Source organism: Nematolebias whitei, chromosome 8 (assembly GCF_014905685.2).
Source record: "Nematolebias whitei isolate Nwh7 chromosome 8, NemWhi1, whole genome shotgun sequence".
NCBI lineage: Eukaryota > Metazoa > Chordata > Actinopteri > Cyprinodontiformes > Rivulidae > Nematolebias > Nematolebias whitei.
The window spans coordinates 42,969,211-42,980,652 of record NC_056505.1 but is presented as its reverse complement, the minus strand read 5'-3'; the positions used below and the strand labels follow the sequence as shown (position 1 = coordinate 42,980,652).

Sequence of the window (11,442 nt, the reverse complement as noted above, 5' to 3'; positions counted from 1 at the left end):
CACACACACACACACACACACACACACACACACACACACACACACACCCCAACCCCATCCCGACAACTTTCTGTGCAAGCTTATCAGAACTGTCCGCTGAAACAACATCTTCAGAAACTGTGGCTGATCTGAAAAAACGCTCATGGACAAATCTCAACACCTTGATGTCAAATACAAATGTAATCATGTTTTAATTGTGCTTGCTGGTAGAGTTTTTTGATATCTCAAATTGTGTGTTGATAGACAACATGTGAAAGATCTTTTTTTGTAATACCACTATCTACCCTCATGTTTCTACCCCTTTTCCTATCTAAGATTATTATCTGATAAGGATAGGATAAAATGGCCACGCTTTCTACAGTTGCAGCTTCGTGCACTCTGCCCATCTTTTGGACGACTGTACGTACATATTCGCGTTGTACCTCGGTGCAATTCCAATAAAGTTTATTCTGATTCTGATCTTGTTGTAAAATAGTGATGTAAAAAGTTTTGGAAAGGTCCTGGCAAAATGACTTGAGCAGGTGGTCCCCACAATTGTCCTGTCTGACCAGACAGTGTTTGTTAAAAACCATCAGGCTTTCATCAATGTTAGATGGCTGCTTGGTGTGTTGTACACTCCTAGTCCACCTGAGCACACCTGTGATGAAGTCATTCTTTCACTGGACGCTGAGAAATCATTTGACCAGGTGGAGTGGGGTTATCTCTTTGAGACATTAAAGCTATTTAAATTTGGTCCCAAATTCATATAATGGGTGAAGCTGATTTATTATCTCCCCAAGAGCGGCAGTCCACACTAACTGTAACATTTCCAGATACTTCAAATTGCAACAAGATACGAGACGGGGTGCCCACTCTCACTATTTGCGTTAGCGATAGAACCACTAGCTGTAGCTTTATGGCAAAACTCCATCATTAACGGGATAAATCGATTAGGTACAGAACACAAACTTTCTTTATATGTGGATAACATGCTTTTGTATAAATTAGACCCTCTTGCAGCATTCCTGAATTACATACTTTGCTTCAAAAATTTGGGAAAATTTCTGGCTATAAGATCTTCAATAAAGTGAGCTGTGACCTCTATAGAAAAAAATCTTAGACACTGTAACTTTTAAAACAAGTTTAAAAACAAATAAATAACTTGGCATTGGGTAACGAGACATCAAAAGAACCTCTATAAAACTAATTATCTACTTCTCATGGCAAACCTGAAGCAGGACATTATTAGATGGCAATCCGTACCTCACACTATGGGGGGTAGAATAAACTCTGTAAAAGTGAATATCCTACTTAAATTTCTATACTTGTTACAGAATATGCCAATCTTACTAAATCATTCTTTACCAATATGACCAACAAGCTATCAGTGTTTATTTGGAATAAAAAGCATCCATGGATTGCCAAGAGGGTCTTGCATCTGCCCTGCAGGCTTGGAGGCATGCCACTTCTTAATGTCATGCACTATTACTGGGCAGATAATATCAGAGTTCTACTATTCTGGTTGGGTGGCTTTGGAGAGGGCCTCAATTAGATCCAGCTCCCCTTCTGCATTACTGTGCTCTGGGCTGCCTTTTAAACTTTCAGTATCAACCTACACTTCTAGCCCAATTGTGATCTGGGTGGTTAATATATGGAATCAGTTCAAGAGGGCCACAGAGTTACTGTTTCTGGCACCTGTGTCAAATAATTCTACATTTACTCCCTCATTAGCTGATACAGCTTTTGATACCTAGATCTTGAGGGGAGTACATCACTATATGAGCTCTATGTTGATTAATTTGCCTTTTTTGAACAGCTGGTGCAGAAGTTTAACATCCACAAGTCACAGCTTTTCAGATGTTTGTAGTTGAGACATTTTCTGAGGTCTAACTCTTTTTCCTTTTTACCCTTCTAAATATTTTGTGGTTAAGATTTTGGAATGCAGGTCTGATACTAGGGGGGCCCTCAGTAAGATCTGTACTCTGCTCTGTTCATACCATGAGACCAGCTTGAACTCCTTTAAACTGAAATGGGAAACAGACTCGGAGGATTTCATTTTAGGTTGAATCTGACGATAGATTATTAAGAACATCAAAGTTCATGCTCAGTAGCACAGGTAGCAAATCCAACAAAATTCAGTCAGGTCATCTGAACGTTTATTTTTTTGTTCAAACATTTCATTTTTCATCCAAAGAACTTCATCAATCCGAGGAGCCACACACAAACAAACTCAGTCCCACAAGCAACACACTTCGATAGTAAACCAACCAGTTTGCTAGTGATATGGAGCAGAAACACTGCATCACTGGCCAAGAAGGCTCACCAGCGCCTCTACTTTCTCCGCAAATTGAAAAGAGCTGGAGCTCCAAACCCCATCATATGCACCTTCTACAGGGGTGCCATAGAGAGTGTCCAAACCAGCTGCATCACGGTGTGGTTCGGTGCATGTACTGCATCCTGCCGCAAGACACTCCAGCGCATCGTGAGAGCAGCCGAGAAGATCGTCGGCACCTCCTTCCCCTCAATACATGACTTACACAGTACCCGCCTCACTCGGAAAGCCCTCTGCATGGCAGGTGATCCCACACACCCACTACACAGCTTCTTCAGGCTGCTGCCATCAGGGAGGAGACTGCGGAGTCTCCAGGCTCGAACCAGCAGACTGCGAGACAGCTCTGTTCATCAGGCAGTCAGGATGCTGAACTCTCTGCCTGCTCTGCCTCCCCTCCCTCTTGTACCTCCTTAAGACACAAAACTTTCACACATTTCCACACAACACAAAAACTTTCTAACACTGAACTCTGCATCATTAAAAAAGAGGTTATACACTCAACACATGCTCATGTGCTCATTCAATTTGCACGACTCTTTACATTTGCACTACTGTTAATATTCAAACTACTGTTCATATTCATATTCAAACTACTGTTTATATTCCAACTACTGTTTATATTCATATTCAAACTAGTGTTTATATTCCAACTACTGTTTATATTCATATTATTGTTCATATTCATACAACTGTTCATATTCATACCACTGTTCATATTCATACTACTGTTTATATTCATACCACTGTTCATATTCATACTACTGTTTATATTCATACCACTGTTCATATTCATACTACTGTTTACATTCACACTACTGTTTACATTTGCACTACTGTTAATATTCAAACTACTGTTCATATTCATATTCAAACTACTGTTTATATTCCAACTACTGTTTATATTCATATTATTGTTCATATTCAAACTACTGTTCATATTCATACCATTGTTCATATTCATACTACTGTTTATATTCATACCGCTGTTCATATTCACACTACTGTTTACATTTGCACTACTGTTTACATTTGCACTACTGTTTATATTCATACTACTGTTTACATTCGCACTACTGTTTACATTTGCATTACTGTTTATACTCACACTGCTGCTTATATTACACTACCGCTGATATACAAATATATATTTTTTACTAGTCTTATTGCATATGTCACTTTACCTACACCAATATCAAGGACTTCATACATACACTGTGTACATTCACTTCATATGCTGCTTTGCCCCTCACTACAAATATCAATGTCAGGACCTTCATTTCATTTTATTTTATAGATGTACTTTTTTAAATATTTTTATACCGTATAGTACAATTTGACAGTATCATGCTTTTATTATTTCATTTTATGCTTATGTTTAATACATGTTTTAATGTTAAATGGTTATTGTTGCAGGGCAGCACGGTGGTGCAACTGGTAGAGCTGCTGCCTCTCAGCGAGCAGGTCCTTTGTTCAAACCCCGGTCCAGGGGCCTTTCTGGGTGGAGTTTTCATGTTCTCTCCGTGCATGCGTGGGTTTTCTCTGGGTGCTCCGGTTTCCTCCCACAGTCCAAAAACATGCATGTTAGGCTGATTGGTAACTCTAAATTGTCCCTAGGTGTGAGTGAGAGAGTGAATGGTTGTTTGTCTCGTTTGTCTCTATGTGGCCCTGTGATGGACTTGCAACCCTTCCAGGGTGTACCCTGCCCCTCGCACAGTGATTGCTGGACATGGGCACCAGCAACCCCCGTGACCCAAAAATGGAATAAGCCGGTAAAGAAAATGGATGGATGGATGGATGGATGGTTATTGTTGCACCGGGGTCTGTGAGAAATGTAATTTCAATCCTGTGTATGTCCTGTACATATTGCAGCTTTTGACAATAAAGTGACTTTGACTTTGACTTGACTTGGATATGATGGTAGTTGGATTTTCTACCCGGATTATTGAGCATGAACATTTTGAACCCTTTGGCTATGGCTGCCTAGGAGGAGTAGACGGGGATAAGGGCAGGACCCAGAAACCATCATATAACCAGCAAATTGGTTGGTTCACTATTGGAGTGTGCTGCTTGTGGGACCGAGTTTGTTTGTGTGTGGCTCCTCGGACTGATGAAGTCCTTCAGATGAAGGACGAAACGTCTAAGCAAAAACTGAAACCATCCACATGATCTGACTGAACTTTGTTGGATCATTAAGTACAATTTACTTATCCTCAATCTTTCTTACATGCTTTAATTCAATTCAAGGTAGTGCACTGGCTGCACTGGTCCAAAGACAAGCAGTCCAAAATCAAAGCCGACCTGGACCATGCATGTAATCATTGTAAACAAACTCCAGCTACACTCCTGCATAATTTCTGGACCTGTCCCAAACTGCAGACCATTTGTCAATCTATTTTTGTCACCTCCTCTCAGATCTGTGGGAGAAATGTGCACCCATCATATCACCATTCATCTCACTGTTCAGGGTAGATCTCTGTGGATATGTCCTTCAGCAAGTTTGTACTTGGATGTGATAGCTTTTGGCTCTCTTCTGGCCAGAAGACTTGTCTTGTGCAACACCCAACATATGTTCATTGGACAAGAGAAGTCTCTAAAAAATCAGATGTACCCTGAAGGGGTCTGTAAAAAGATTTTGGGACACTTGGCAGCCTTTTAAGTTGTACTGTATGTAGAAAAGTTGTCAATACTTGTTTAGTTTATTTGTGTGAGTAAAATTGTTCCGGTGTTTGAGGGGAGGGGTGGGAGTTTTTTCTTTTTTGTTCTTTGAACTCACCTTTTTGTTTGTATGTTCAAAAATCAATAAAAAGTCTTTGTTTAAAAAAAAACTTGAATCCTGAATCTTAAGGTTCATTGTTTGTTTGTTTGTTTAAACCATAAATGCTCCAACTCATGAGAAAATGTGTTGAACGAGTTCATAAATCCAAATGGAGTCCTACTTTGGTGTACAAAGTATTTTGAAGAGTTTCAGTACTTTGTAGTTTGATACTGTTGACTGAAAGTTTGGTGTCAACAGTTTGCATTTACACACCGTTTCAAAAAAATGTTTGTTTTTACATGTGTTTGAAACATTGCACATATAACCATTCTGTGTGTAGGCACTGTTCATATACAGTATGAGGTGAACAGGCCCCAGACCAGGAAGATTGTAATTTGGGTTTTTACCTCGAGGAGGAGCCGCTGGTTTGGGTCGAGCTTGTGGGCGTGTGGGCGGCTTGAGTTCTGGTGGGAGGGGGATTCCACTGGGAACTCTCTGTGGAAGAAACCAAGGCCAGAATGAAAAAGACTGATCCAAAACTTATCCATACTCATTGAGAATGCCAAGACAAGAACAAGAACTTATTCAAGAACTTATCCAAAACTCATTGAGTGTCTTTCTCTGTAGGAAACTAGAGTCTGGTACCGCTGGGTGTTCAACCACCATCCCATGAACACCCAGCGGTACCATTCAGATTTAAACCTTCATTTCGGTTTCCTTGAAAGAAAATCACAAAACATGTTGACCAAATACCAATGAACATTTAGAAGGTGGGCAAATACATTACATTGTCGTTTTTGCCTTTGGGTGCCTTGGCATTAGCCAGTTCAAGGAAGGCCATTGGCAGAAGCCCTCTCTGGAAAAATGAGACCATCTCGAATCAGAAACATGTCCAGTATTAGATGTGTTTGTCTTCTTTATTAAAAACAATTAACAGTCTTACTACTTAGCCTTTAATGTTCAATAGCAGCACACACAGTTAAATGTACATGTAGTTCAAGCCTAATATAGACCAAGTTCCTCCTGATGAGGAATGAAAGATTATGTTAGTTTTGGTCAAAGCTTGTACATGATTCATTCATTCAAACTTTATTTATACAGGTTAGTCTCACTGGGTCACGAGGACTCTTTTTCAAGAGAGACCTGATTTAATCAGACAACATATAAAGTACAAACAGTACAAACAACAATATAAACAACAATAAACAGTATAAACAAAAATAAAATGCCACTAGAAAGTTCATGTAGAAACTTTGACGGGGACTGGGTTAGGGTTAGGTTTAGGGTTAGGCCATTACGGCCATTTTAAAAATTTGGATTTGACAGTACTGTGTTCTTGCTACCACCACAAAAAAATCAGCTCAATATAGCAACAAATCAATGAGTTATAGTCATTTTTTTATTTTAAGCTATGATAGCCTTCTTGGATTTTTGATTTTCAATCAGAGTCTATGAAGCTTAGCTACCAATACACCAAATTGAGCTAAACAGCTGTTAAATCTATTTGAAATTAGCTTCAGCAGCCATCTTTAATTTTTAGATTTGAATTTAGAATATGTTGTGCATTGCAGGTACAGGTACCATCACACCAAATTTCAGTTCAATATCTTTTTAAAATTAAGATTATTTTATTTGTTTTTAAAAGTTTAAATGGTCTTGCTCCATCCTACATGTCTGAGCTGCTTCACCCATACTCGGCACATCAGATGAGCTGATTAGCTGCTCCTGGAGGTGCCGAGGTCCAAATGGAGGCTCAGAGGGGACAAAGATTTTTCTGTTGCCGCTCCAAGACTGTGAAACAATCTCCCTCTTTTCATCAGAAAAGCCCCTTCACTGTCCATTTTTAAAACTCTTTTAACTGTAAAGAGTACTGTCAATGAGAAAAACAGCATCTTTCTTTACAAATTACATTGCCAAGGTAACTCAAAATGCCAATAGAAGTCATACATCACGGTGCCGAGCCGGTCGTTTTGATATAACATTTGTGTGGGGTATACATTGAGGTTTGGACCACATTAACGTGGAAGGAAAAATAAGAACCTTTTAAGGTGGATAATACTGCCTTTCTAGGCAGTCCCCAATTAAAATAAAAGTAGTGTTATAAAACAATAAAATCAAGGCGCCTTATAAAACAAGGTAAAATACTGAAAACAAGAACATATTTGCCTAGCTTTTTCTATTGACCTTAACAATTGTTTAAAATCCCTTAAAGAAATCATAGTGGACAGCTTAAGATCTTTTTGCAAGGTGTTCCAGGATACAGGAGCGGAGTAAGAGAAGGCCCTTTTTTGCCATGCTCAGTCTGCACTGAGGGGACACTGCATGTGATGATATCTTGAGAGTGCACGCTGTAGCTGCACTGATGACGTAACAGGTAGGAGGAGATGTATGAAGGCAAGAGATCAAGAAGTGATTTAAAGATGAAAATGTACCAGTGGGAGAGCCTACATTAATAATGATAATCAAGTGACCAGTGAATACAAGGTGAAGTGATGGGTACGATAGTTACAGCCAGTTATGAATCTTAGCGTGCCATGATTGACAGCATCCAACATCTACAAAGTGTTTGTAGGGACATTCATGTAAGTAATGTCACCAGAGTCAATGGCCAGAAGTAAAATAGCTGCTAAAAGGCCTTTGCTGGCATTCAGAGTTAGACAAGATCTATTTCTGAAAAAGAAACCCAGTTTTACTTTCAGCTTCTTTATCAAGTTTTCAACATGAGGCTTGAATGAGAGATGTGCATCGACCAAGATACCTAAGTATTTGTAAGCATCAACAAACTCAATAGGAACACCATTCGTAGATAAGATAGAAAGAATGGACTGCTGGCACCAACTTTCTGTTTGAAAACAACTTTCCTTTAGTTTTGTTAGCATTTAGCACCAGTTTAAGATTAAACAAATCTGACTGGATGATGTCAAATGCAGACTGTAAAAGCTGGAAAACCTTAGCAACCATTTTAGCTCGACAATAAACTACTGTATCATCAGCATAGAGATGTAAGGAGGCGTAAGGATGATGTCTCATGTTTAGTTTTAGCATTTAGCTACTGTTTTGCTAATTTTTGCTTTTAGTCCATTTTTCCTGGTTTTAACATTTAATTACCACATGGCTGGTCTTAGCGTTTATATTTTTGACTCACTAATTTTAGCCTTTGCTCATTTGAACAAAGGTTTTAATGTAAAATGTCCAGTTCTATTTCGTATAGGCTTCGCCCTTTAAGGCTATTGCTAGTGGGTTAATCCCTATGCGCGCAGTGCAGCACTGAAAACTTTAGTCCACGCCCACCTACTGTGTGGGCCTCATCCCCGGTCCGTAAAAATTACGGTGAGACCGGGTAATCAGCTCCATTTATTTTTCAGCCAGCTAGCTAGCACTGACAGAAGAACGAAGAAGGAAAAGTTGTCCAGCTTTGACCGGCACAACCTTTGCTAAGGATGCCCGGGTCTCTGCCATGCCAACCTCCTGCCGTCCCGGTGAACTCTTCCTCCTTGAGGAGAAGCAGAGACAAGCAGCATTGTCATGGTAAGCGCCGAGGAGTGCTTTTCCGTGGCAGGTAGCTACCCGCTGGACGACGCCATTGCCGTTTCTAACGTTTTTTTCCTTGCAGTAATCAAATGATTTCCTTGAAAAAGGTGATGTTAGCAGCAGCCTCGCAATGTTTTTCCGTGGAGGGCCGCTACTTGCTGGACGACACCACCGCCTTTTGTAATGTGTTTTTTCTCGAGGTGAATCGGATGATTTCCTCGAAAAAGGCATTGTGTGCAACAGCTCCACAGAGTGTTTTATTCTGTGGTGGGATGCTATACGCGGGACGACGCCACTACCTTCTTTGACACAGTCAAGCAGTGAATCGAATGATTCCTCCTAGAAAGACGATGCAGAGCTGCCTCCTCCCTCCTGGGGAGCGCAGTGACGGAAGACGAGCGGCCGAGCGGATGCTCAGCCACCTCGGATCTTCACACTTCGGCACCACACCGCTCCCAGCCATTGGCGCATTCCTCTCGGAGCTGCCCGGTATAATCCAGGAGGCTGTTAACACAAGAAAATTTCTGTCCCTCACCTCCCTCCGCCCTGATTGGATGATCTGGCGGCAAGATTGGCTCCACGCCGGCTCGTCGCCCTGACCCCATCTGGCCTCGCTGTCCAGCTGTGACGTCACACTGGAACGAGGCTGCAGCTGGGCCCGGCAAGCTGAAGCCATCTGTCTCTACCTTTGCCTCCATCTCCAGAGTGGAGGGTTTTACCGAACGGTGTTTTTCCCTCGGTCCCCACCCCCGGAGCCAAGCCTGGAGGTGGCACTTGGGGCAAAAGCTTCTAGGATGGACCAGCAACCTGTCCCTTCAGGGAAGCATGACCAGATGGTGACAAGGTCTCCAACCAAGCTCACTAGTGCTCATTCCAGATGGCCGCAGCAAACAACAACGTCGCCCTGCTGGCCTACAGCATCTCTAAGAGGCTGAAGGAAGCAGACCTGCAGGAAGAGACAAAGAGCTCTCTCTGTAAAGCTGCTGATGTCATCTTAAACATGTACCACCTCTGTTGTCTACATGTCCCGCATCGCCGCCTGGATGACCATGATCCAGAGGACCACTTGGCTCCGCCTCTCACCATCCTTGTCCGAGAGGCTGCAGAAAGACCTGCTGGAGGGCCCCATCACCCCAGAGGCGCTGTTCGGGGCCAAGTTCAGGACCATCCCTGTGAAATTGCAGAGGTCCGAGGGGGTCTCAGAGATGATCTGGTGACGTCACAGTCCTCCTCTCACCCCTCCGGCCGCTGAAGGGACCACCTTGGCCAGCAACAGCAGCAGAGGCGATCCACAGCTGCGGCAGCGGCTTCACGCCCTGCTCCTCCGCCGGCCCCCTCCACCAGGTAACAGATCCTTGAGGGGAAGGTATGTGTTTTTTGATGATGTATGTTTTTGATATAAAACAGAAACACCTCTGAAAGTAAAGTTTTCATCTGAAACTGTGAGATCAGCTGATCTCACAGCTGGCTCTCTTCACACATTCCCCACACAGAATGAGCCAGTAACCTCTAAACAGCATTTTAAATGGCACTGCAGTTCACTAAATATCACAAACACTCGTCTGCCATGTCAGCTAAAATTATGTTTTTTTCAGCAGACCGAGTCCGGTAAAATCCCTCGTTTTTCAGCCAGAGCCCGTTTTTAATTTCTGCTGTTTTCTGCCCACTCACAGCGCAGTGGGAGTAAACATGTTTTCTCCACAACAGCTACAGCCTCCACCAAAACTCAGAAAGCGCTCACGCCTCATCGCAGTGCGCACCAGCTCACCTCAGTTCTATGTGAGACCACAGCCTGGGCTCAGCACGGAGGCACACATACAACCTCTTTTTTCTGTCAGAGCCCTCCTTGGGTTCCCCCCGGAGAATCTCCGGAGCGAGTGATGGCAGTAAGGATTTTTAGTCTGGTTCATGAGAAACATGACACAACACAAATGCGTGCATGCTCTCCGAGCGTTACTCAGAGTGGCAGCGAGTGTGTTCTCTGGACAGATGGACGGACCGTCTGATCAGAAGGGGTTACACACTGCAGTTCGCAGCTCAACCCCCATCTTTCAGAGGGATTATAGAGACAGTTCTGTCTTCTCCAGAACAGAGCTCGTCTTTCCAGTCAGAAGTTCAGGAATTTCTGACGAAAAACATGGTTTCCAGAGTTCCCAATGGAGAGGAAAATAAGTTTTTTTTTTCGTCCCTATTGGGGTTGTGTGTGTGCGTGTGTGTGGGTGTGGGAGAACTCACCTTGCAGATGCTGATTAGTGAGACGGAGCTCCTGGGTTGCCACCTGTTTCCCATCTGGCTGACGAGTCCAGCCACTATTTAAGCCTGTGTGGAGGTTCCAGTCTTCGCTGAATCATTGTTCACCTTGGGGTATTGTGAGACAGCCATTTTAGTACCTTTCCTTGAGAATTCTGAATTATTCAACTCGTGTTCTTCTTTGATTTCAAGGCAAGCTTCGGACACTCCTGGAGTTTCTAAAACCTGACGAACCTCCTTTGTACTGGACTCCTCTAGAAGCTCTGTTCTCCAACCTGCCACTCCACCTCTACTACAACCCCCATCAAGAACCCTTCAAGGTATCTTCATTTTCAAGTGGACTTTCTTACCTGTTGGACTTCCTCCTCCTTGAGTCTGCCTCCTCGTCGTCATCCTGTAAGAAAGAAAAACTCAACTTCAATTCTGAATATTCATCTCGTCAAAGCCTCCCTGCTAATACTCTGCACTTTGCCTTCCAGGAACCCCGAACCCCCTTTTCCTGCACTGTAAATAAAATCACTTAAACTATTATCTGTGTCTGTCATCCCTCTCAGCCTTGTCTGAATTTGAGTACCATTTTGTTAAACCGTAACAG

The 11,442-nt window shown here is 42.5% G+C and overlaps 1 protein-coding gene across 1 annotated transcript in view; it reads right to left on the bottom strand.

Moving 5' to 3' along the window:
* The window catches only part of LOC119413693 (NADPH oxidase activator 1-like), a 77,507-nt gene that overhangs the window by 48,872 nt on the left and 17,193 nt on the right, over positions 1–11,442 (bottom strand). Inside the window, exons 11-12 of the mRNA XM_037680747.1 lie at positions 5,854–5,922; positions 5,474–5,561 (exon numbers count right to left, since the gene is read on the bottom strand). Coding sequence (XP_037536675.1) covers positions 5,474–5,561; positions 5,854–5,922 — 157 coding nt within the window. The remainder of the gene's footprint in view (positions 1–5,473; positions 5,562–5,853; positions 5,923–11,442) is intronic.